The sequence below is a fragment of the Erpetoichthys calabaricus genome, chromosome 12 (assembly GCF_900747795.2).
Source record: "Erpetoichthys calabaricus chromosome 12, fErpCal1.3, whole genome shotgun sequence".
Taxonomy (NCBI): domain Eukaryota; kingdom Metazoa; phylum Chordata; class Cladistia; order Polypteriformes; family Polypteridae; genus Erpetoichthys; species Erpetoichthys calabaricus.
The window spans coordinates 102,698,415-102,721,742 of record NC_041405.2 but is presented as its reverse complement, the minus strand read 5'-3'; the positions used below and the strand labels follow the sequence as shown (position 1 = coordinate 102,721,742).

At 36.4% G+C, this 23,328-nt stretch overlaps 1 protein-coding gene across 4 annotated transcripts in view; it reads right to left on the bottom strand.

The window, feature by feature from the left end:
- wu:fb13g09 (ATP-binding cassette sub-family C member 5) overlaps nt 1-23,328 on the bottom strand; it is a 141,423-nt gene that overhangs the window by 17,553 nt on the left and 100,542 nt on the right. For 3 of the 4 annotated variants that reach the window (XM_028815935.2, XM_051934350.1, XM_051934351.1), the window contains 6 exons: nt 21,043-21,227; nt 20,277-20,423; nt 18,231-18,360; nt 12,781-12,934; nt 6,657-6,785; nt 3,089-3,275 (listed from right to left, as the gene is read on the bottom strand). In XM_028815935.2, the coding sequence (XP_028671768.1) occupies nt 3,089-3,275; nt 6,657-6,785; nt 12,781-12,934; nt 18,231-18,360; nt 20,277-20,423; nt 21,043-21,227 (932 nt within the window). Of the gene's footprint in view, nt 1-3,088; nt 3,292-6,656; nt 6,786-12,780; nt 12,935-18,230; nt 18,361-20,276; nt 20,424-21,042; nt 21,228-23,328 lie in introns of those variants that run through there. The other variant, XM_051934352.1, reaches the window with a different exon arrangement.

The following is a 23,328-nucleotide window of genomic DNA, read 5'->3' as shown; positions in this document are numbered from 1 at the left end:
TTTAATGTCATGTGAGACAAGGCAGTGAAACAAAAAGACAGCTTCTGTTCAGGCTTTTAAATGATCGACGCGCAGTGCGACAAGCAGAACACGAACATCAGCAGCAGCAGCAGCAGCAGCAGCACAAAGCCAGCAGCTGATCTGTCTACATCTCTTTAGTGAGCATTCAGCTCCCCCCCTTCACAACGCAAGTGGGAGAGACGTGAAAAGGCAGGAGCATAGCGCACCTCCTGTGGGGTTGAGCGAAGTGATCAAGACATAATCATCTTGGAGAGACACTTTGACGTCACACAAGACTAGATTACAACCTTAGGAAGCAAAACCTGTGAGACGGTGACTTTTGCACGTCACGCCCTACTTACAAACAATTTAAAACAAGTTCACGGACATCCAACCTAGCAGTTGTTGGAATGCTTTTGGCAGACACACTTCATGTGCTCCCAGCTTTTCAAACAATGACAAGCAGAACACGCAGCTCACCAGCAGCAAGCCAGCAGATAATCCGACCGTATCTCCTTAGTGTGTGTTCAGCCCCCCCTTCACAACGAGAACGGCAGAGACACGAAGTGGTAAAAGGAAAGCTGCTGTACAGGCTTTTAAATGATCGACGTGCAGCGCGACAAGCAGAGCATGCAGCTCGCCAGCAGCAGCAGCAAGACAGCAGCTGTTCCGAACGCATCTCCTTAGTGTGTGTTCACCCCCACCCCCTTCACAACGCGAGTAGCATTATACGTCCTGCGACAAAGAGATTTACCACGCCCAGGGCCAGAAATAAAGAACAAATATTATTTTTACAAAAGTTTTAAAGTTAAATTGAAAATAATGTATATGTAACAATTCCCAGGAAAATAACAAACTCTTTAAATTGTATATCCGGTTAACCAAATCTGGGGTTGGGTGAGTGAGGAGAGCAGGGGGCGGAGCCCCCTAGTTATCCTAAAAATGAAGTTTTTGCAAATAAACTGCATTTCCAAAGTTACAGCATAATTAGTCAAAATGTTTATATTTTGTTTATATAATGTTTAGTTTATAGGAGGGTGCATGGGAGTTTGCCCAACCAGTCTACATGTGTTTTGTGGACTTGGAAAAGGCATTCGACCGTGTCCCTCGGGGAATCCTGTGGGGGGTACTCCGAGAGTATGGGGTACCGGACCCCCTGACAAGGGCTGTTCGGTCCCTGTACGATCAGTGCCAGAGCTTGGTCCGCATTGCCGGCAATAAGTCGAACCCGTTTCCAGTGAGAGTTGGACTCCGCCAGGGCTGCCCTTTGTCACCAATTCTGTTCATAACTTTTATGGACAGAATTTCTAGGCGCAGCCAGGGCGTTGAGGGAGTCCGGTTTGGTGGACTCAGGATTGGGTCACTGCTTTTTGCAGATGATGTTGTCCTGTTTGCTTCATCAGGCTGTGATTTTCAGCTCTCTCTGGATCGGTTCGCAGCTGAGTGTGAAGTGGCTGGGATCGAAATCAGCACCTCCAAATCCGAGACCATGGTTCTCAGCCGAAAAAGGGTGGAGTGCCCTGCCCCAAGTGGAGGAGTTCAAGTATCTCGGGATCTTGTTCACAAGTGAGGGAAGAATGGAGCGTGAGATCGACAGGCGGATCGGTGTGGCGTCTGCAGTGATGCGGGCTCTGCATCGGTCTGTCGTGGTGAAAAAGGAGCTGAGCCGCAAGGCTCAGCTCTCAATTTACCAGTCGATCTATGTTCCCACCCTCACCTATGGTCATGAGCTATGGGTAGTGACCGAAAGAACGAGATCGCGAATGCAAGCGGCTGAAATGAGTTTCCTCTGTAGGGTGTCTGGGCTTTCCCTTAAAGATAGGGTGAGAAGCTCAATCATCCGGGAGGGGCTCAGAGTAGAGCCGCTGCTCCTCCGCATCAAGAGGAGTCAGATGAGGTGGCTCGGGCATCTGATCAGGATGCCTCCTGGATGCCTCCCTGGTGAGGTGTTCCGGGCACGTCTAACCGGCAGGAGGCCCTGGGGAAGACCCAGGACACGCTGGAGGGACTATGTCTCTTGGCTGGCCTGGGAACGCATTGGGATTCCCCCGGAAGAGTTGGAAGAAGTGGCCGGGGGGAGGGAAGTCTGGACATCTCGGCTCAAGCTGCTGCCCCAGCAACCCGACCTCGGATAAGTGGAAGAGAATGGATGGATGGATGGATGGATGTTTGTATTTCTCAGCAGTCATCATTGCATCAATTTTGACCAGATCCTCGACACTATCACCTGAAATGCCACTCCAGATCATGATACAGCTGCCACTGGGCTTCACAGAAACTACAGACTGGAATCAACATACTTTTTTTCATTACTCCATAATACTTTCTTGCCATTAGTTACTGCTCCCTTCTTTATGTCTTTTTGTATCTCTTCTGTAGTACTGAATTTTCTCAAGAATGGATTTTAGCTGCAACAGTCCCTACAAGACCACTCCTATTAATAAGTTTGGTATTTTTATAAGTTGAAGTTACTTCTTCACAATCATGGTATCTAACCATATGAAATTGTGTTCTAAAATGAAGCATTTTTTTAAATAAAATGTATAAGGTCTTCTAGAGTCATGGTCAATTTTGACAGCAACAAGTATAGGCAGGAACTAATTCTGGATAGGTTTCCAGTAAGTCGGAGGGCATACTCACACCACGTGAGCTGTGACATACCAAATAGACCTAACAATATTCTTAGAACATTAGAGAAAGCCACAGTCTCTAGAGAAACCCATGCATATTTGGAAAGAATGTGCACAGTAGATTCTATACACCCTATCCATTACTCAAGCTTGAAGATGTGGAGGTGCCACTCATTATATTAATGTGAGTTAATGGTTTTAGGAAATACAGCAAAATCCAACTTTCCTATCTATCTATCTATCTATCTATCTATCTATCTATCTATCTATCTATCTATCTATCTATCTATCTATCTATCTATCTATCTATCTATCTATCTATCTATCTATCTATCTATCTATCTATCTATCTATCTATCTATCTATAAACCAATAAGCAATAGGTTTAGGAAGTCATGCAAGAAATGAAAGAATAATTGATTATTTAATATATATGGAAAGCAGAGTGACTTGTTTACCTGTACAGCATATGAAATGGCCAGCCCTGCATAGGAGGGTGGTATCTGTCCATGCATGACAATGATGAAAAGGGATACCAGGGTAATGATGAATATGCTAATGAGGTCCATGCGTAAAGCAAGCCAGCGCATCCCACAGGAGAACAGGTAGTTAGCTGCCATGTTAGAGTCCAGTAGGTCCTGGTACCTGCCAAAAAGACCCGCTTAGACAATATGACAAAAATCATTCTGAATTTAGCATCCCATTTACAGGCATTTCTAAAATTTTCAATTAATTACACAGAATTTCTGCAAGCAAAACAACTATTGCATTTATTTTCTATATAAAGAACAATGCAGAGTGTAGATATTTTTTTTAATAAACAGTGCAATTACAATGCAAATTCCTTTGAATGCATCTCTGTATAAATCTTTGGACTAATCAAGAGTAACTCAGTACAGCATGTTCCTTCAAGCACACAGCAAACACCTTAAAATAAATAACATGCTTAGCATTTGCTGGTCTGTGGTTTTATTTCAGGTTAAAACAAATCACTAAAACAGTAGATGTAGTCATCAATAATTCTGTCACTTATACAGTGAAATATACAACTATCTGGTCAGTTAATCTATAATTCTAAAAAAATATGTGTCATTTAACCACTAAGGAGAATCTGACATGTGGCAGGAGCTCCAGAAAGAAATGCAGTGGAAGACGTGTGTATAGTTGTGCATAGAGCTGCAACAAGCAAATAAACTGATGATTTATTATTTCTGCAAATATTAAAATGATTAGTCAATAAAAAAGGCATAGCTTAAATCATGGCCAGTAAATGAGAAAGTCTTCAACAAATAATGTTTAGCATTGTTGTGTAGCTATATACATTATAATATATTATATTGAATAAGAAAATGAGAAACACCAAACATGGAAAATGTTCGACTGAAATTCATTTCAACTTCTTACTGCATTGTCCTAAACTCTTAAATATTTAGATATGCAATGAACCATTACACATGGATTAACCATAACTAAGCTCTAAACTTAACCAAACTTTAAGATTCTTCCTTAAACAGACAATTTGATCTATCCTTGTTTTAAGTAAAATTTGACACTATTTTCCTGATGAGTTATGGAGAATGGAATAACATCCTTTTGACCAAGTAAGATGACAACAAGCAAACAGAGTATTTAAGATAGCACAATAGATTTTATTATCAATTTTTTATCCATATAATGCCATTAGGTGATAAACCAAAACTTTCAGACAAAGAAGCTGTTTTTTTGCATTTGCATTTGATCTGGGTGTAAGTCATCCAAAAACAAAAACCTACTAAAACAGATGCTTTGTAAAACCATTCTGGATACTGTATATATTTTGCATAACCATAATCAAAATCAATGCGTTCAATGTGCCATTTTTAAAGAAATTGAATTTTTAATATTGCTTGTTTTTATTCAAGCTGGTTCTCCATTGAAGCACATTTTATCAGGAATTTTATGATCTCTGTTCTACATGAAGACATAAGATTAAGTGTTTTTCTCAGCCATCACTAAATACAACTCAGGGTGTAAAAATATCGGCTTTGTGGTGGTGGAGGATTCCTCTAACTGAAGCAAATCGTGTTTTGCACAAATGAATGCAAAGTGCATCTTCTTGGTAGTTGATTTCTATTCGTTATCTGAGATTCAAATTAAAAGGTCTTATTTCTGGGTCATCTAGGAATGCACCCTTTCAGATAATCTGGAAAAGCTTGCAAATGTTGCCTATATTTTCATCATTACTCAACAGTATAGTATAAACCAGGAGTATAGACACAAGATGAGGACAGCCTAGCAGCTGTCTTTGAACATTTTCCAACTTGCATATAGTAAAACTAGCGTGCTCCTGAGATAATGAATTTGAGATATAATTGCTCAAAGAATGTAAACCTATTGTCAAATATATATTGTCTGTAATGGTCTAAATACCAAGTAACTTTCATGAGTTAAACACTGTGTAGGTTAAGGATGGCTGCATTGACAGTGCACAAGGCACTAAGGAAAGGACTGGCAGATGATAAAAAGATATTGTAAACTGATACTGTAAACCAAGTTGTCAAACCTGGAAAGTCCAAAAGATTGTTACACTAAAACTGATAAAGTGCTAGCCAAACTCAAAGTAAAAAAGTATGACATTTCCTGGCTTCCTCGAAATATTATCACACTAGTTACTGCATGCAAAGTTTTTTGAATCTTCTATTTTCTAGATACCATGCATTTTATTTTTAACATTGGATTTATCTTTGCCACTCTCGTCTAATGCTGTGACTGGTATAGCACACAAGTGACAATTTTTGTCTACACGGTGACACCAATCTTATCCACTGTAGCTTTGTAACTCCTTCACAATTATCACAATTCTCTCGGTGGCCTCCATCACTAGTCTTCTTCTTGCACAATCAATCAGTTTTTAATGAATGGCTTGCTTTAGGTAGAGTGACAGCAGTGCCATACTCTAAGTCTGTGACTTCTAAATATAAAAAGGCTATAGCAGTGATTTAGTGTGTCATATTAAAAGGATGCATACTATTGCAGTCACGTACTTTATCTATATTTGTAATTAATTTAAACCACTTTGTAGAGATCTGTTTTTAATTTTTCATTAAAGGAATATTTTTCTTTTGATCTTTGACAAAAAAGACTAAATTAAATTTATAGTCACTCAATGTTGTATAACAATAAAATGTGGAGAATTCCAAGGAGGGGGAATACCTTTTATAAGTACAGTTTAATGCAAGCAGTCACAGGTCACATGACATGTATAGCACGTGCCTAGTAGCTACACTGCATTATAGAAAATAGCAGCACTTGTTAAGCTTGATGAAGAAAGACAAGCCAAAATCTCTAAAAAATTATTTTGTGATCGGGATATGGGTTTTCTGTAATCAGAGTTAAATGCCAAGTGTTGGTAAAATTAGCAAAAGTTCAAAAAATAAAATAAGCAAACTTGGTCAAAAATGAATGACATAAAATGTTTTCAAAGAACAAAATAAAGCTCCTAAACCTGGTTTAAATCCCTTTCTCTATCTTTCTATGAACGTTTTGAGATTTTATTTTTAGAATTGAATCCAAAAGTCTGGACACATGGCAATGCTTGCTGCCATTTTAAACAGCAGTGAAGTAGTAGTATAATTCAATTGACTAATCCTATCCTGTGCCTAATTTAAGTCTGTTATTTGTTTAATTTTTTATATACTCGTACTATTCAGTTGTACCTTAATGAATACTGTAGTGCTTTAGCATGCAGAAATTGCAGAATTCGATGTTCTTAATTTTAAAGTGTACAGATATCACTCAGTTAATAATAATAATAATAATAATAATAATAATAAACCTGCTTAAAGTTCCAGTTTGGCTCAGTAAGGACCTACTGACCCACTTCTATGGGCATGATAAATATTGATTAACATCCATTCAATGAAATATAAACTGAAATGAAAATATGTCACTTAATGTAAATCTTTAAATGATAATGCCTGTGTTTTTAAATCATGAGGAATTCATTCTTAACAGGATTAAATGTTTTTTTCATCATTTTTAACTAACCTGTCCAGAAATTCCTTCTCTTTTCCATAAGCTTTAATAGTGTCCAGTCCTTGTAGACTACAAGTTACAAGAGAGACTAAAGGAGACAAGCTGATGTTATCCAGTCGTTTAACTTCTCGGATCATCACTCTAGTGGGAGAAAAAAGCAAAAGAGAAATCAGATTATTATGCATAATGAATATATACAGTATATATTTGGTTTTATATATAAGATAAAATCAAAACAGCTAAAGGATATTTTGCATCTTTGACTTAATGTGGTATTTTATACTTTTCCATTCTATATATGCTCCAAAAAGGAATATATTTTATTGCTGCATGAAATCACAAGAAAAATGTAAACCTTCAAAGGGTTCTGTCTCAACTGACTCTTCTTTGACAGTACTGTATACAGGCAGACATTTTGAAAATATTGGATTAAGGAACAAAACTAAAACCTGGGCATTTTATTGGAAGTTCTTTGTTTCCTGTTTTGTCTTTAGTGAAATTATGAAACTTAATAAGCAACTTTTCTTCATGTATGCATCACCCACAAAGCTGGTGAATGTATCATCCAGTATAATAGATAAGAAATACCCAGAATTTTTTAACCTCCCATCAGTCACCTCAAACATATAATTTATTTGGCAACATCTTGAATTTATGCTAAATTAAAAAGCTGGCATGCTTCAAAGTGTTTTATTCTTTGTCCTGTAGTGCTAGGGTGTTGTACCCTGTTAGCCATTATGGATGAAATGAGAAGTCAATCAAAATGACACCTTTTATTGGCTAACTAAAAAATGACATCTTGCCTGAAGAAGGGGTCTGAGTTGCCTCGTAATCTTTTTAGTTAGCTAATAAAAGGTGTCATTTTGCTTGACTTCTCATTTTATTCTTTGTCCTGTAAGTCAACTTCCTGTCAATTGTCTGTCCATCTGTAATTAACTTACTTCACTTAAAAAGTTTGGTTGATTTGTTTATTCTCTGCATTCTCTACTGAGACATACTCTAGCATCTTGAAACTCAGATGAGGATAATGGAATCAGAAAATGTTTGAATGGATGGATGTTTAAATGCCTGAGGAAAATAAGTGTGTGTTGATGTACTTTGCATGCCTTTCATTCTCTCAAGGAATGTATGTTGAATAACACAGAACAGAATACAAGAATGATCTTGCATAATAACTTTATTTTACAGGTTGAGGATAGAGTTTTTATAAAAGGGTGTAACAGATTATGACTTTGATGATAAAAATATGTTTACTTCGTGTGGTGCTTTGTTTCTGACAATATGCTTTCCTCACATCTTCCCACATCCTCTGCAGAAACGTCTGCGTCTGTAAAACCTGTTGAGCACAGAATGGATAATCTGCCTTCTCATTTATTCTCTGTGGGCAGCTACAGTTCATTAAACTTGGTACTCGAGTAATGGCAGTGAGATCAATTACTATTTCAAAGTTCCCAAAAGGCATCCACTTTCTGGTAAGCAGACAAATGCATTCATCCATCACTACTGTATCTTCTTCTTATTTTTTTTGTCTGATAAATACATTAGCACATGTAACATCGTTCACTCCTGGCTCTTCACATCAGTAATTTGCTAATATACATAATTTCTTCAGAAACTAAAATGGAGGAGAATAAATGCATTTCTCACATGTGTAAAAGAGTAACAATGAACAAGTGAGACACTACATCATGGAGGAAGACATTCTGTAAGATCACGTTAAAACTACACCATTCAGATAAAAACACAAACAAGTAAATTATATTTTACTCAGATAAACATAACGCCTTATTATGCCATGCAAGTCCTCTGCCCTTCAGGATTATATCTGCTCATTCAATGTTAGGCTTCTGTGTGTCAAAGAGATCATGTGGTTGCATGTTCATGCCTAATTCAATACAGTGCCTTTCAACTTATACAAATTTGACTTTTTTGACACTAATCAGCAGAAAAAAGACTTTCTTAATATCAAAGTGAAAACAGATGTCTGCCATGTGGTCTAAATGAGCTACAAATATAAAACACATAATAATTTATCACATAAATATGCATCCGATTTAAGTCGGTATTTAGTAGATGTAATTTTGACAGCCATGATTGTGTCTGGACAGGACTCCATCAGCTTTGTTCATCTGGACACTGTAATTTTTCCCCATTCTTCTTTGCAAAATTGCTCAAGCCCTGTCAGGTTGCATGGAGAATATGAGTGAGCCATATTTTTCAAGATCAGCCACAAATTCACAATTGGATTGATATCTGGACTCTGAATCACCCACTCCTGGACATTAACATTATTGTTTTTAAGCCATTCCTGTGCAGCTTTGACTTTATACTTGGGGTCGTTGTCTTACTGGAAAACAGATCTCCCAAGGTGCAGGTTTCCTGCAGGCTGCATCAGGTTTTCCTCCAAGAGTTCCCTGTAATTTGCTGCATTCATTTACCCCTCTACCTTCACAAGTCTTTCCAGGCCTGCAGCCAAGAAGCAGGCCCACAGCATGATGCTACAATCACCATGCTTCATGGTAGGACAGGTGTGTTTCTGACAATGTGTGTGTTCACGCATTGTTTTTAATCTGAGGCCCGAAAAGCCTTCTGGCAAATTCTAAATGAGAAGTCATGTGCATTTTTTTAACAGTGTCATAAAGATACGAGTGGTGAAGCACATAGTTGGACTACAGTTGTTGTTTGTGCGGTCTCTCCAGTCTCAGCCATTGTAGCTTGATTTAACTGAACAACAAAGGCCTATTCATGGATATTTTTTGTGTCCATTCCCTGACTTGTGCTTTTTAACCATCCTTTTGACAGAGTTGCTTTGAGTGTTCTTTTATCTTTATTGTGTAGGTTGATTCATCTTGTACTGACTCACCACAATTTGTACCTTCGAGATAAGGTGCATTTATGACTATAATCATTTGAAACCTCAGACAAGAAATCTCCATTGAGTTAATGATATGACGTCTGAAATCATTTGGCTGCATAAAGCAGAGGAGACTGCGTGGGGACCTAATCCAGGTATTTAAAATCCTCCATGGCACTGATACCGTAGATCCAGTAACATTCTTTCAGCTTAAGGGTGAGTCACGTACTCAAAGACATCAGTTGAAATTAAGGGGAAAGTGTTTTTAAGGACTGAAGCCAGGAATCATTTCTTTAAACAAAAAATTGTGGAACCCTGGAACAAACTACTAAGACATGTAGTTGAAGCAAAAACTCTGACAACCTTTAAGAATATTCTGGATGCGATACTGGGACAGCTTAGCTATTAGCTAAACAAAGGACTTGATGGACTGAATGGTCTCCTCTCATTTGCCTGATTTCTTGTGTTCGTATGTTCTTATCAGTGATGGTTTTAGGTGTGTCATAGTAAAGGGGGTGATTATTTATACATTCAATTATTTTGTGTTTTATACTTGTAATTCATTTAGACCACTTTGCAGAGATCTGTTTTCACTTTCACATTTCAGAGTCTTTTGCTGTTGATCAGGGTCAAACAGACCAAATGAAATCCACTGTAATTCATTGTTGTATAAAAATAAAATGCTAATACTTTTTATAGACACTGTATATTCACCCACCCTCTCATTGTTTAAACCCATTTAATCCAGTTACAGGGTCACAAAGGATAAAGTGCTTCCCAGCAACATTGCATGTGAGGCCAGAACAAACCTTGGGGTGTGTGGCTGGTCCATTAAAGACAGGCACATCTTTTTAAAAATGTACAGTATTAGTATGCTAGCAACAACATAACAACTACTTGTATAATTATGTTTTTGTAAACTTAAATCATTCTTTTCTTATAATTAAATTATAAAACATCTCATACCAACCAACATAACTGAAAGCAACAATGGTCAGGGCAAACTGAACGGCTGTGTTACTGTTTTGATAGGATTATACAGATATTCAAATAAACACCAACCATTTTCATCTCTCCATTCTATTATCAAAGTTTTAGAAGGGACTCTAATGTTTATCCCATTATCCTCAATGTATTCCATAAAATTTGAAACTGAACTAGAAATACTCAAACAAATGTCACATTTAATTATTAAGCAGCCATGTCACATCTGATTAAAATGAAAAGTTTGCACCTTTCATAATTATCTCTTTCACATTTGACTGTTGACATGGCAGATATGCAATGATGTAAAATTGTGCTGCTGTTGCAACCAGCCCCATGTGTTTCAGCCTCTGTGTTACAACATAACAGTAGTGTGACAGTTGTTGTAGTCAAACACTCAAACTTAAACTGAAGGAGAATATCTTCAGCTCACTTGTTGAGACACTGTAGACAATATCTGTTGTTTGATATATTTTAATATACAGTATGATTATTGTGATTCCTTTTTTGGGCCTTTATGTTAGGTCCATTGAGCAGTTGCTTTTATATTTATAATTTAAAAATGTAATTTGTACTTTGGCTGTATATTTGTGTGTACAGTAATTCTCGAAAATGACTAAAGGACTTCTTAGATTTTGTATTGGGCATTTATATACAGTTAGATCCATAAGTATTAGGGAAGTGATACAATTTTCATAATTTTGTCTCTATACACCATCACTATAGATTTCAAATGAAGAAATAATTACGTGACTGAAGTGTAGACTTTCAGCATTAATTCAAAGGGTTTAACAGAAATATTGCATGACCATTTAAGGAATGACAGACATTTTTATACATGGTCTCCACAATTTCAGGGGCTTAAAAGTATTTGGACAATTGACTGACAAGCTGTTCCATAGCCACGTGTGAGCAGGGCCCTAATTATCTCATTAACTGTTAAATAGGTAGAAGGTCTGGTGTGTGTTGTAAGTGTGGAATTTGCATTTGGAAGCTGTCTCTGTTAACTCGCAGTATGAGGTCCAAAGAGCTGTCCATGCAAGTAAAAACAGGTCATCATTAGGCAGAGAAAACAAGACAAACCCGTCCAAAAGATAGCAGAAACACCAGGAACGTCAAATCAACCATCTGGTACATTCTTAAAGAGAAGGAACACACTGGTGAATTCAGCAACACCAGAAGGCCTGGACAACTATGGAAGACAACTGTGCAAGATGATCAGAATTCTTTTCTTGGTGAAGAAAAACACATTCCCGACATTTAGCCAAACCAAGAACACTCTCTGGGAGGTAGGCCCATCATTGCCAAAGTCTACAATCAAGAGAAGACTTCATGAAAGTAAATACAGAAGGTTTACCACAAGGTGCAAACTATAACCCTTAAGCATAGGAAGGACAGATTAGACTTTGCCAGAAGATATTAAAAAAAAGACAAACAGCCCAGTTTTAAAAGCAGTTTTCTTTGGACAAATAAAATTAAGATCAATATATGCCAGAATGATATATAGAGAAGAATTTGGAGAAGAGAAGGAACGGCTCATGATCTGTAGCATACCACATCATCTTTAAAACATGGTGGAGGCAGTGTTGTGGTATGGACATGCGTGACTGCCAATGGAAGTGGGTCATTGGTGTTTACTGATGGTATGACTGCTGGTAAAAGTTGTTGGACAAATTCTGAAAAACAGATAGGATGACACTTCACAATACAGGTGGACAATGTGCCAAAACATACCATGACAGCAAACCAAGTGCTTTTCAAGGCAAAGAAGTTTAATATTTGTCAATGACCAAGTCAATCAACGAACCTCACCCCAATTGGATATACATTTCACTTACTGAAGACAAAACTGAAGGCAGAAAGTTCAATGAACAAGCAACACCTGAAGACAGCTGCAGTAAAGGCCTGGCAAAGCATCAGCAAGGTGAAAACCCAGCACTTGGAGAAGGCCATGGTTTCCAAACTTTAGGTGGTCATTGACGGCAAAGGATTTTCAACCAAATATTGAAAATAATAGTTATATTCATGATTATGTTAGTTTGATACTTTTGAGCCCATGAATATGGGGGGACCATTACTGTATATATTTGTCATACATAGGCAATAGCATATGTAATTACTGCATGTATAGGTGTAATTGTTTTCATATTTGTAACTTTGTTAAACAATCAATATTAGCTTTGACTTTTGAAAAATAATCTTTTAGTAAAATTACACAAATGTGTAGAACCTCTGTGTATTTTGTCAAATATTTTAAGTATATGTAAGACCCCAAGATTAAATCTGATTTTTGGTTACCTGAATATTTTATTAATAGGGTAAAGGAAAATGCCAACTGGTACCAAGGACACAAGGAACCATGGAAAGACAGCACTAATTGTTCCAAGGAAAAACATAAGAAGACTGAGATTCTGAAGAAGTAACTCGGCCTGCACAGCCAGCTTCACATCCACTGTGGAGAGCATAAAGAACAGGAAAAATATGTTATCAGTACATAGTATGTGCTAACAAAATAAAAAAAAAATCAAATTGTCAAAACATATTTTATACCATTTTTTAAATATTGTATTTAATGATGCTCTAAAAAAATGAAAGAGGCAAGAGAGGGAGAGGTACTCTAGTGTCAGCTTAATATCAGATCTATTAAAGTTAGTCACTGTAGCTGTCACTGTAACAATAATTATACAACATTTTTTTACTAAAAAACTTTATATAGCAGTTAAAGTCCAAATTCAATTTACTTGAATAATATGGGAAGTTATTATTAAATCTGTCATTTTCAGTTAATCCATTTTAGTTGAGGATACATTCATTTTTATACATATTCAAACTTTTGTCTATGAAGTTGTGTCTGGATTATTATTATTATGATTCAAAATGTATTGCTACCGCTAAATTGGACCTAGGCCCAAGGTTTGGACAGTTTTTTGTGGTGTGTGTATATGTGTATAAGTTTTAGGAGATTGTGTTTGTGTTAAGGAATTTCCTCACTCTGTCACATAAATTTAAAATGACTGCTTCTTCAGTTTTATATATGTGTGTATTTGCTGATGACATTGTGTTGTGTAGCTCCAGAAAAGAAGAAATGGAGAAGTTGATAGAATGGAGAAGGGCTTTGGAACATACTGTAGATGGTTGAAGATAAATAGGAAGAAGACAGACTGTAAGAGGATTAATGATCAGAATTCAGAAGTTTGCCTGCAGGGACAGCTATTGAAAAGACTGGATACATTTAAATATCTAAGATCATTGGTTGCTCGAGATGTAAAGCTAGATGCAGAGATAACCTGTAGAGTGCCGTGTGGCTGGAACAACTGCAAGAAGGTATCAGGAGTATTGTGTATCTGAAGAATTAAGGCAAAGATTAAAGGTAAAGTTCTTAAGATAGTGGTAAGAGCAGTAATGATGTATGGAACAGAGACATGGACAGGGACATGGCGTGCAGAAGAAGAAGTTAGATGTGGCAGAAATGAGAATTTTAGATGGATATGTGGCATTACAAAAAAGGACAGAATTAGAAATGAGAAAATCAGAGGTATGACAAAAATGGGAAAGATACTTAAGAAAGTACAGGAAAGTAGGTATGAACATGAGAGAGACAATGAATATGTGGACAAAAAAGTGATGGGAATGGAAATATAGGTTAAGAGAAAGAGAGAGGGGCCAAAGTGGAGGGCAGTGGATAAAGTAAAAGAAGATCTGAAGGAAAAGGGCTTGACTGGAGAAGTTGTTATGGACTGAGCTGTTTGGAGAAAGTTGATCAAAAACATCGACTCCAAATAGAAGTGAGAAAAGATGAAAAAGAAGAAGACTTGTTTATAAGGAATGTCTGTAGGCATTTGTATGGTGTATATGGAATGACACCAGTAGTGAATACAACAATGGGCACAATGATCAACTTGTCCATTCTCCACATGTGTCATATTTCTTCTGTCAGTTCTGTGCACTTATTTGACTGTGTATTTTGTAAATTTTGTGTGTTTGGTATGGAAATGTCAATACTCTATGCAGTTTTATTTTGTTTGTCTACCAGTGTTATGTCTGGTCTGTGATGGTGGACAGTTTTGTCTATCAGTATAGTTCTGTCCCAGTACACTGTGTATGTGGCATTATCTAGTACTTTGGTGGGGGTACAGTTATAATCTGATTTGTATGAGTCTGCCTTTTGTGTTGCAGTGCCAGTTCATGATGTCTCATGTTTGCTATCTGATTATGTCTCTGCATGTTGTCTGTCTGTGTCAGTAGTTTACAATGTGATGCGAGATGTCGGGCTATTTCTTTCTGTTTGTGGTAGTATCTGCATGTACTTTCTGTAATGTTAGCATCCTTAAGATTATACTTTCTGTAGTTTGTAGTGTTTATAACTATGTCTGGATAGAGTAAACTCTTCTGTTCTGCCAAATTGCTATTTGACGCAATCTTATCCACACAAGGCCAATCAAGCTCATGAGGATGTCTGCCATAGAATGTTTTCTGGGTCTATGCTTGTGTTTTAGGCCATGTGGTTTTGTTCTTTGTGCTGTTGTCTGTAGTATGTAGGTTAAGTGGTGTTTAGTTGGCTTTTGTATGAACTATAGCTTTTTGGAGTGTTGATGTATGCTTTTTTGTGTGGAAGAATTAAATTATTAATCTGTGTGTTTTGTAAATTAATTATAGCTATGAGAACCATTCCTTCTTTGGCATGTGGAACAGTGAGTCATTCTATGGCTGCTTTGGGGTGATGGTGTTTGTGTTCTGTGTGTAGTGTTCGTGTTTTTAGTGTTTGTGAAAGATGAACTGTGAACTTTTGTGTAAGAGTATAATTCATTTGTTTTATGTTGTATACTTTTGTCCTCTTGGAACTCACCATTTTTGTTTAGTTCACCATCTACCATGGGTTCTATTTGGTTGCATTTTCAAGGGTATACCCAAATTCTCTAACGATTCCTTTTTCTACATGAATTGTTTTACATTTGTCCAGTCTGAACTTTATGTATATGTCTAGTGAATACATTTCAGTTATTTCTAGTAATTGTTGCAATTGTTTGCTTGTCCCTGCATATATCTTTTTTCATCAATATGGAACCAATGTAATAGGATATATTGCTGTTGTTTATTTTTGAGTTTGTATCCATATTATGTGTTGCTTAATCTTTTTCATAATGGGTTGTGAGCAAGACAGAACCAGAGGGAGAACTAACATCTTATTTGTACTGAGTCTGCATGTATTGACGTGTTGTTGATACAAACATGTAGTGTTGTTCTCCATTGTCCCAATAGTGTTTGTAAGCAGTGTATGAGTATGGGATATATATTGAATAAGTTTATTATTTGTACTAGCCATGTGTGTGGGACACTGTCAAATGCTTTTTTTAGCCATTATTATTATTATTATTATTATTATGGCTGCCATGGTATCTTCTTGTCAATAATACTAACTTTTTTTATTCACATCTTTTACATGGCGGTCACAAAGAGGCATGCATTTTAAGTTTTGATTTTTAATTATGTGACATTGGAGTTAAGCTAAACTTTTGATTATTGCAGATGGAGTACAGTTAAGACAAACTTTACACTGGAATTCTGATGAATCTATTCAGCATCTCATGCAGTGATAACAAAGACAAATGCATTTTGTTCATTCAGAATGTTAAAAGATTTAAAAGTAAGACGAATGTCAGAAATATATTGTATTATTATAATCTAACTGTTAAAAGATGACAGGTGTTGAAATATAAAGTTAAAATAAGTGTGTGCCACATATTTTATGCCGATAATGAGATGTAACATTTATTTAAAACTCCACATAGCCGTATATTTTAAATATGCAATCAGTTCTACATTTTCCAGATCATTACCACACACAGCATATCGAAAAGTGTTTAAGTGTTATAATAGGTGTAAAATCTCACACGTTTCCAGTGTACATATGACTCTACACTGGAAAGTGTAAAATTAACACTTTTGAAATTGGGTAGTTAAACTTTTCACACTACCAAAGTGTAATTATTCAACACTTTATAGTGTAAAAAAAGCAATGAACAAGTACATTTTCAAAAGTACTTCATTCCATTCAGTGTTGCCAGGAGTCAGAGCAGCAGAGCCTCCCTTGTCAGCACAGTTCACCTAAGCAGCATGTCTTTGGGAATTCGGTTATGAGAAGGAAGTGCAAATGCAGAGCAGGCAAAAAGTTGTGGGATTCAAACCCAGGATGCTGGATCTGTAAAGTGTCATTCCTACTAAACATGCTGTCTTGCCACCTAAATTTCACGACTTAGTTTGGCAATAACACTGGTAGAGGCTAACTGTAGCACTTTTCAGTGTGCATTTAAATTGTGTTAATATTCACTTTAGCTTCCTGTTAAACTCTCATTAAGTCACATTAGCATGCTGGACACACATAAGTAGCTCACTACTTTTATTATATAATCACAAAAACAAACACATCATTTAACAGAACTTGAAGAAGATATTTAACAAAATTTACTTAAAATGTCTAAAATATAATAGAAATCAATGCATTAACATCACTCTGCCTCCACACCTCACATGAGCAAAGCTGCTATTTTAGTGAACAACCAAATGTGATACTACTTGTGTATTTTAAAAAATACTTGATTTGGAATTAATCTAACACTGTATGATGTATAGCAGGAAAGATTAATATAAAGATCACCATAAATGTCAACTCTAGGATTTTAACTCTGAGCAATTTGCTGTGCTGAGATGCCATATCAGGTGTATTGTTGATGCCATGTCATCTGATTCTGACTGCTAAACATAAAATAACTACAGATACTTCATTTGATTATTTTTTGTATATGTAAAATATTGCATATATATGGTTCTTTTTCCTTTAATGATTTTTAGTTATCACAATCAAAAAACATGAACTATCCATCCATCTGACTAGCTTGATTTGACCAAAATAGGATTTTGAGATACCAGGGACTATCCTAACAGCAACTGGCATAGGGCAACAATCTGAAAAAACTCTTGAATAGGCCTGTCTCATACTAGACACACCTTAGAAAATCTAAATCTATCTGCTATAACAAATATCTTTGGAATGTACCATTCTGTTTGTTTCAAAATTGATTGAGTTAAAAAAATAGCATCAACTTTGCTAACACAATTACAAAGCCTTCTCTAATATCCAACTAGCATTTAAACATGATTAATTAAGGAAAATCAAAGAGAGTTTATCATTCGGACAAAGGAGTAATGGCTGCTGAAAATGAGGCTTGCAGTCATATGTGAATAAGTTATAAATTAGGGCTACTGTACGATTAAAAAATTTAATCGTGATTAATTAAACACAGATAAAAAGTATAGATTTTAAAACTCCACTCATGGTGCCCACTGCAGGCAGACAAGCAAGCAACCTTTCTTCACGAATATAGTACCAAGAATCTGTGATAAAATGTGTTATTTCCAATTTACATGTGTTGTCACAAGCATGCCTCAGAAACATGGAAGTCACCTTGTCTTAAATCAAAATCTTTCCTGCTTCAAAGGGAACATATTCGGTAAGTTGTTACGTTAGAGCCCAGTGTCCTTTACCTCCATTATAAAGCACAAGAGCAGGCTAGCTATACTTTAAAATACAGTATATACAAAATACTTTCATGTGGCAAATTAATATATACCATGATTGTGATATGATTGAAAAATGCCAAACTAAAAGTCTAAGAAAACAGATGGTTGAATAAATACAGTACATTGTTTGACATTATATTTCTAACTTCATCATTTTAGAATTTCCATACCTTCATCCATGTCCTTAGAGAATCTGTTGAGAATGCGCCCAAGTGGAGTTGTTTCAAAAAAACTCATTGGACTGTGGAGTATCTTTTCAAAGAGTAAATCGTGTAGTCTGGAAGTGGCCTTCAGGGTACTCTGCAAGTCAAAGTAACACACAACTGCCTATTTTAGCTGTGATAATAATAGTTATAGGAAGGAACTTTTAATATACCTTATATGTATTTTGGACTGGATTCTTTCAATTTCATAAACACATGTAATCTTTGCAACCTGGTAGGAGCTATACATGTGAAAGCTGTTGTAAGAAAAAGGATGTTCTCCTGGTCTAAGTCAAACATAGGATAAAAAAGGATTTTATGTTATTTATTATAAAGCATACATCTACAGTGGATGTGTCTAACAGTTGGAAAATAAAAAGCTTGCAGGAATACACAAAATAAGGCAATCACTGGTCCTACCTCTCTGTCATGAACGTGGCCTATCCTTTACTTCACAGTAAGCCTTTGCTCCAACAATCTTCTGACCTTTAGACTCAACTTAGTGCTGGCCAGAGGTGGCTTTAAAGTAACTCCCAATGTCAGTTCCATGCTAAGCTCCAGAATCAGTTCCGAGTTTAGGGTCTTGGGGGTTGCTAGGCTAGAACTACCCCATTTAAACTCTCCTTGTGTTTTTGAATCAATAAGTCATGTGAAGCTCTGACATATCAAGCCCGTCTAGGTAGCCAACAGTCTATCTTCTCAAATGAACAACACAGTCCCGCTCTTTTCAGTTAGTGACATGTGCTACCCTAGAGTAGCAAAGCTGGAGAGCAGGAAAGTACTGGCCCCTGGACCTTTATATTGTCCACACTGTACTGTTTTCACTATACCTGCACCTTTAGGTCAGGAAATTTGTGTGGTCTCTTGTCTGCTCTTTAAGGCTCCTCTCTCTCTCTGTCTCCATGTCTAAGATGGGGGTCAAGCAAACTTAGCCTTTGCTGTGGTGCCTGCACTCTTACATGGACTCATTGTAAAAATCCTTCAGAATTCCGCTGTCTTGTTGTTGTACCCCCGAAAATATTATTCTCCGGGCATAGATTGGAAGGACAGAATCAACCTTTCCCTTGTGGCCTCTGTTATCCTATATCACAAAATGTTTATATCTCCATGACTTTTGAAGAGCAGATCATATGATTCTTGCCAATCACCAATGTTACTTGTAATATCAAGCAACACGTTTATTTTTTTTTTCAACCAAATGTATCTTGTTGGGCACATTTTATTAGCAATATATCATTAAGAAGAGATGGAGCTGCTGTGAATCATGTTCTATCTCTTGTATATGGGAAAAAACAACTTAAGTGTCCCTTTCAATGAAAGAAAGTGAACATATGGAATAAAGTTTTTTTTTTACAAAACCATACATACTCCATCTTAGACCTGAGATGTCACTTATGAGCACATTTTTTTCTTTGTACAATAAAAAAACAAGACTTAACTGTAAAGACTGCCTATTTAAAATGTGTGGCAAAACAATCTGACATTCAGATGTAAAAAAGACCATTATCCTCCTTGCAATCTAAGAAAAATACACCAAATAAGACTCCACATACTGCGGTAGGCTTGCGCCCTGCCCGGGATTTGTTTCCTGCCTTGCGCCCTGTGTTGGCTGGGATTGGCTCCAGCAGACCCCCGTGACCCTGTAGTTAGGATATAAAGGGTTGGATAATGGTTGGATGAAGACTCCACATATGCTAACATCTTTCAGGAAGTCTGAGCCCACAGTACGGAATTGCACTTCAGGTCAATTATGTTTGATGAGTGATATGGTAAGTTAGACACATAACCTGCACGTTACACAGGTCAAGCAGGGTGTTTTATCTTATTTAATTTTTTTTTGTAACATTAAAAAAAGCCAACCAGCAGACAGACCCAGGTGCTAAGGACTACATGGACACAATGAACAACACCATGTGACAATTACGTTTTTGCATATCATCAGCTATGGCTCTGCCTCACTGGCCTTTAATGCAGAATTGCACTGATGGTGACTACTACATTTGACTACCTTACCTTTATGAAAACAAAGCCTCGAAGTGTTTTAAGCAGGATGATGGCACCCAAAGATAGGGCATAGACAATTATATAAAAATTCTTCTCTGGATTCTCTCTCATGTTGTTGTTCTTCAAAGTTCCATTTTCCATACTGATAGATACATTCTGTAGAAGAAGAATGTGACTGCATTATAGTAACTGCTTGCATAAATTTCAACTGCATAGTATAAAGCTAAAGGGAAAAAAATGTTCCTTTTTGCTAGTGAATATTTGAAAATCTGCAGCAATCTATTTACTTTTAAAGTATTGTGAACTATTACCTTTACTGCATTAATTTTTTAACTATCTGCTATAAATTTGCAAAGGAGTTTACCTAATTACTGTGCAGATTGCAGTTTTACCAGTTTAAAAGTATGTGCCTAAATATAGATGCGTGCCACCCACGACCCTCTGTTGCATTAAGATGTTTTGGAAAATTGATGGATGAATTTATAGTTTAACTATATGAATTAGTAATATAAGAGTTTTGAAGTACTGTGTAATATTCTTTTTTTATTTGTTGAATAATGCTAATTTAGAAACCCTTTTGTTTGCATTGTCTACAACATTTCTTTTTTTTACTAAATAATTACTAAGTTTATAAGAAATGTAAATATTGTTTGTTATGAAAATATCAACACTAACAGTCTTCATAGTTATTTTATATATATGAACAGAAATTGAGAAATAAATCATAGAAACTTAATTGAGCCAAGATAACAAAATTAAGTTTGAGGGGACTTACTCCACCACCCTGCTTGATCCAGTAGCTCAGCCACCAGGTACTAAAAACAATGCTTCCCGTAGTCATCAGGAACACAACGACATTCAATATGAAAACCAAGTAACCCCCTGCTGCCTGAATGTATGCTTTGTACACAGAAAATGGCACTGTTCCTTTCCCTTTGTCTTCATCTTTCATTAGATGATCTGCAAGAGGTAGGAAAAAATCTGTTAAACTTTCTGTTTATCATGTTCTATTTTGCTTTTTAATTTTGCACATCAAAAATATGCAAAAAAAATTCTGAAACAGGCAAACTCTAAAGGAAGCAACAAAATTATCAGGTGCGGTACAAGAGTATGTTACTTGGACACCCTGGGTCATGAAGTACAGTTTTACCACATTAGTGGAAAACTTCAGTGACTACTGAGATGTACTACTGTTGGCTCCACTTACTCTTTAAAAACTTAGTAGATTCCTACTATACCACTGCTCTGTTTTTAGTCATTTTGGATTACACCCATCTCAAATATCTTAACTGCTTAACTAAAATCCTTTAAAGCAATGATATATTATCAGTAACTGTAGTAATTCTCAGTCCAAAGACATGCTGGTTAGGTGGATTGGCGATTCTAAATTGGCCCTAGTGTGTGCTTGGTGTGTGGGTGTGTTTGTGCGTGTCCTGCGGTGGGTTGGCACCCTGCCCGGGATTGTTTCCTGCCTTGTGCCCTGTGTTGGCTGGGATTGGCTCCAGCAGACCCCCGTGACCCTGTGTTCGGATTCAGCGGGTTGGACAATGGATGGATGGATGTAGTAATTCTTATATCTCATATAGGAGTCCAGAAGAATTTGATTTTGAATTGAATATTTGGCATGAGATCAAGATTACATGTTCATTTGTATATTTTTTCTTTTCTCTACCTGTGCACTTTCAAATATTTTTCATAATATGAGTTGTATGTACAAATTCAGGATATTTTCTTACATTAACTATATGTAAGCTTTTAACATATACAATTTGTATTGCTGCATTCATTTCTATAAATACAAAATTGAAAGATTTTAAAATTAAAATCCATTATCAAATTAGCTCTTTAAGACATTATTTTAAAATGTTAAAAATATTTCATATTTGTGACTCAGGACAATGCATACAGTTATTCGAATAATAAAGACAGTGTATTTGTGTTCTTTGATCATATTGAAAAGCGCTGGACATGCAAAACTTTAGTTAAATGTTCTCATTTTGAAACACATGATTTAATTACTTTGTGAATCCTGTTTTTTTCACAGCAGTTATGTGGCCACTGTACCTATGTTGGCAGCAAGGGAGCCATGGACAGTCAGAATAATTTCTGAGCACATACCCAATCATACAGTACATGTCAGGTCAGGTCAGGTCAGGTTGGGGAGCATCTACTGGTACAATGCATTGCAACACCTACCACACAACGAAACAGCTTGGGAGGCTGGATGGCAACCCCTGAGGTAGACACGCAGTCCAGTCCCATACTCCGGAAATGACCATCTATCTATCATAGCCTCTGGTTTCTCTCATACATTTGCTAACTCATTATTAACCTAAACTTAACAATCAACCTATCAGGATAATGTGGGACTGTGCAAGAAAGACCCACAGAAAATATGCAGATCCCTCACAGAAAGTCTCTAACATAAATTGAATGCTACCTGCTGTCTGAACAGAATGGCCTCCTGCCCCCGCCATTACAACACCCTGGTTCTAGATTAAGTGGGTTTGAGAATGGCATTTTGTTACGATAACATTTAAATTTGTACCAGTGTATTCAAGTATATTTGTATAGTACTGTATAAAGTAACTAGGGGGCTTTGCCCCCTGCTCGCTTCGCTCGCCAACCCCCATGCTTACGCTATGCGCTAGCCTCTTAGCGGTTCTGCCGTTCGTGTATTGGGATGCGGATGTACAATTTACTAACTATTTTATGTTACAGTGAGTAATTAGCCATATTAGAAAATATTAAAATGTAATAATTTGAATGTAAATTATGTTGTGTTAAAGTTATTTGTGGTGTAATACGATTTTGTTCTGTTTGGCTTTGAAATTAACACGCAAAAACTTTTACTGTAAAACTTAAGTAAAAACAATTTTCTGAATGAAATTTTCATCAATATCGCATTGAATTGTGATTCTGTGTTTGGACTGTCATTGTGACAACGCCACGTATAACTGCACGTGATTGTATTTTTGTTTCTTTCTCTCTATTATGAAATTTGTAAATTGTCTTCGCAAAAGCTATTCTAACGGGAAATTATTAATGTTTTAATATGAAT